The 2,943-nt window shown below is 47.2% G+C and overlaps 1 protein-coding gene across 1 annotated transcript; it reads left to right on the plus strand.

The window, feature by feature from the left end:
• Nucleotides 1-1,909: 1,909 nt before the first annotated feature.
• Nucleotides 1,910-2,687, plus strand: LOC116759584 (nuclear transcription factor Y subunit alpha-like). The gene has a single exon (XM_032643528.1). It carries the CDS (start codon nucleotides 1,980-1,982, stop codon nucleotides 2,685-2,687), a length of 708 nt encoding a protein of 235 aa, XP_032499419.1. The 5' UTR covers nucleotides 1,910-1,979.
• Nucleotides 2,688-2,943: the final 256 nt, after the last annotated feature.

Raw genomic sequence — 2,943 nt, forward strand, 5'->3', positions numbered from 1 at the left:
ATACCTGTTTAATTCTGAGCATTTGGTGTATCTTGTGTAGACACTGAAAATGTCTTCTCTAAACCTCTAATCCCCTCTCCTCTTTCCCAAAGTGATCCTTCTAGAGATAAATAACACCATACTACTTCCATTTTCTAAATCATTCAATTACTCTCCATTATTGACTTAAGGATAAAATTAAATAATTAGTTGATCTATAAGAGTCTATGTGATTTAGCCTGTTCCTGCTTATCTTTCTGGCTCCATTTTCATTGTCTTTTTTTTTCTTTTATAAATTGATTTATTATATTTATTTTATTTTTGGCTGTGTTGGGTCTTCTTTGCTGCACGTGGGCTTTTCTCTAGTTGTGGCAAGCGGGGGCTACTCTTGTTTGCTGTGCACGGGCTTCTCATTGTGGTGGCTCCTCTTGTTGCAAAGCACGGGCTCTAGAATGCAGACTCCATAGTTGTGGGTCACGGGCTTAGCTGCTCCGCGGCGTGTGGGATCTTCCCTGACCAGGGCTCGAACCCGTGTCCCCTGCACAGGAGGATTCTTAACCATTTTGCCACCAGGGAAGCCCCTTCATTGTTTTTTTTTTACAAGCACTTTATACCAATCATATTCAGTTAAACTTTACCAAGAACAACACGCTTTCTATTATTTTTGAAAAACATTTCTTATATTTGCACATTCTTTTCCGTTATTGGAAAGCTTTTTATCCATAACAATAGTTCACTATGTGTTTACCTTCTAAAACTGTTTTTAAAATTTCAACTCATAGTCTTTCATTTCTGAACAACCAACCCCTCCCCTAAGTGAAATAATCTAGACTAAATGAGGGCTTCTGTCACATGCATTCTCCACCATAGCCTGGCCCTCTTACCTAGCGTCTCCTGGTTTATCTTCCAAAACAGAAAAATATCCAAGGACTGCATCACTTTCATTTCTTTCTTTTGCAGATAGCACAGAGCCTGGTCCATTCCCTAATTCATTGTTAAGGAAATAGAAAATTGGTATAGAACACAGAAAGGCCCTTGACAAATGTATCAGTCTCATCCAATTACTAGTTTTGACTTATTCATAAATAAGACAGAATTGGGCCTCCCTGGTGGCGCAGTGGTTGAGAGTCCGCCTGCCGATGCAGAGGACGCGGGTTCGTGCCCCGGTCTGGGAAGATCCCACATGCTGCGGAGCGGCTGGACCCGTGAGCCATGGCCACTGAGGCTGCGTGTCCGGAGCCTGTGCTCCACGGCGGGAGAGGCTACGGCAGTGAGAGGCCCATGTACAGCAAAAAAAATAAATAAATAAGACAGAATTAATTTCAAAATATTTACCTGCTACGTCATTTTTTTTTCTCTTTATGTTGGAATTTGCTGTAAGGTAATTTTTACATTTCTTTCAAGATTATCTATCTTGGAGTTGAGCTGAGCCTAGCCGAGCCGTGCAGCTGACAGCCCCGGTTGGAGCCTGCGAGCACCCTGGGGCACTCCTAGCCAAGTCCTGCAGGGGGCCGCCCCGTGTGGGGAAGGCACACTGGGGAGCAGGCGTCTTGGGGTACAGACTCTCAAAGGGTGCCAGAGCCAGTTGGGAATGCGATGCGTCCCCGTTCCCCAGACTCTTAGGCACAGCTTCTCAGGCCCCAGACGGTGGGGTAGGGGGTGGGGGGTATTGGGTTTGCCTGACATGAAGGTCCCTGCATTCAGAATTCATGAAGCCCTGGCGAGAAGTCTGGGGAAAGATTTATCTACGTTTTGCTTATATACAGCTGTACCTTCCCCATGTTTCCAAGGAGTGCATCTGGAAATCTTCTAGGATCTCCAGAGTGAAACTCACTGTGGTCAAGACTCTAACTTGGAGGGACCAGTATACAGCAAACAGCAACAGCTCAACAGAGCAGATTGTTGTACAGGCTGGACAGATTCAGCAGCAGGTCCAGGGACAGCCATTAATTGTACAGGTCAGTGGAGGCCAGTTAATCACATCAACTGGCCAACCCATCATGGTCCAGGCTGTTCCTGGTGGACAAGGTCAAACCATCATGCAAGTACCTGGATCTGGGACACAGGGTTTGCAGCAGATACAGTTGGTCCCACCTGGATGGATCCAAATCCAGGGTGAGCAGTTTATGCAGGTGCAGGGCCAGCAGGGCCAGACCCAGCAGATCATCATCCAGCAACCCCAGACAGCTGTCACTGCTGGCCAGATGCAGATGCAACAGCAGATTGCTGTCCAGGGGCAGCAAATGGCACACACTGCCAAAGGGCAGACCATCATCCGTCAGCCAGTTAATGCACATGGCACCATCCTCCAGCAAGGCACGATCACCATCCCTGTAGCCAGTTTGGCAGGAACACAGATTGTTCAGGCCGGAACCAATACCAACACAACCAGTGGTGGGCAAGGCACTGTCACTGTCACTGTGACACTACCAGTGGCAGGCAATGTGGTCAATTCAGGAGTGATGGTCATGATGGTACCTGGTGCTGGCTCTGTGCCTGCTATCCAGAGCATCCCTCTCCCTGGGGCAGAGATGCTTGAAGAAGAGCCTCTCTATGTGAATGCCCAACAGTACCACCATATACTCAAGAGGGGGCAAGCCCGGGCTAAATTAGAGGCAGAAGGGAAAATTCCAACGGAAAGAAGGAAATACCTGCATGAGTCTCGGCACCGTCACGCCATGGCACGGAAACGTGGTGAAGGTGGATGATTTTTCTCTCTAAAGGAAAAAGATAGTCCCCATATTCAAGATCCAAATCAAGCAGATGAAGAGGCTATGACACAGATAATCCGAGTGTCCTAACCCCAGGCCATGTGATGGAGCTGATCAAGGTCCGCTCCCACTACTTCCCACTGTTCCAAGGAAACTGATCAACTCTTCCAATGGGACACTGACAATTACATCCTGCCCTTTTCTACAGGACAGAAACCACTTAGCTTTGAATAAGTAGCTCAATATTATAATT

Source organism: Phocoena sinus, chromosome 9 (genome assembly GCF_008692025.1).
Source record: "Phocoena sinus isolate mPhoSin1 chromosome 9, mPhoSin1.pri, whole genome shotgun sequence".
Classification (NCBI taxonomy): domain Eukaryota; kingdom Metazoa; phylum Chordata; class Mammalia; order Artiodactyla; family Phocoenidae; genus Phocoena; species Phocoena sinus.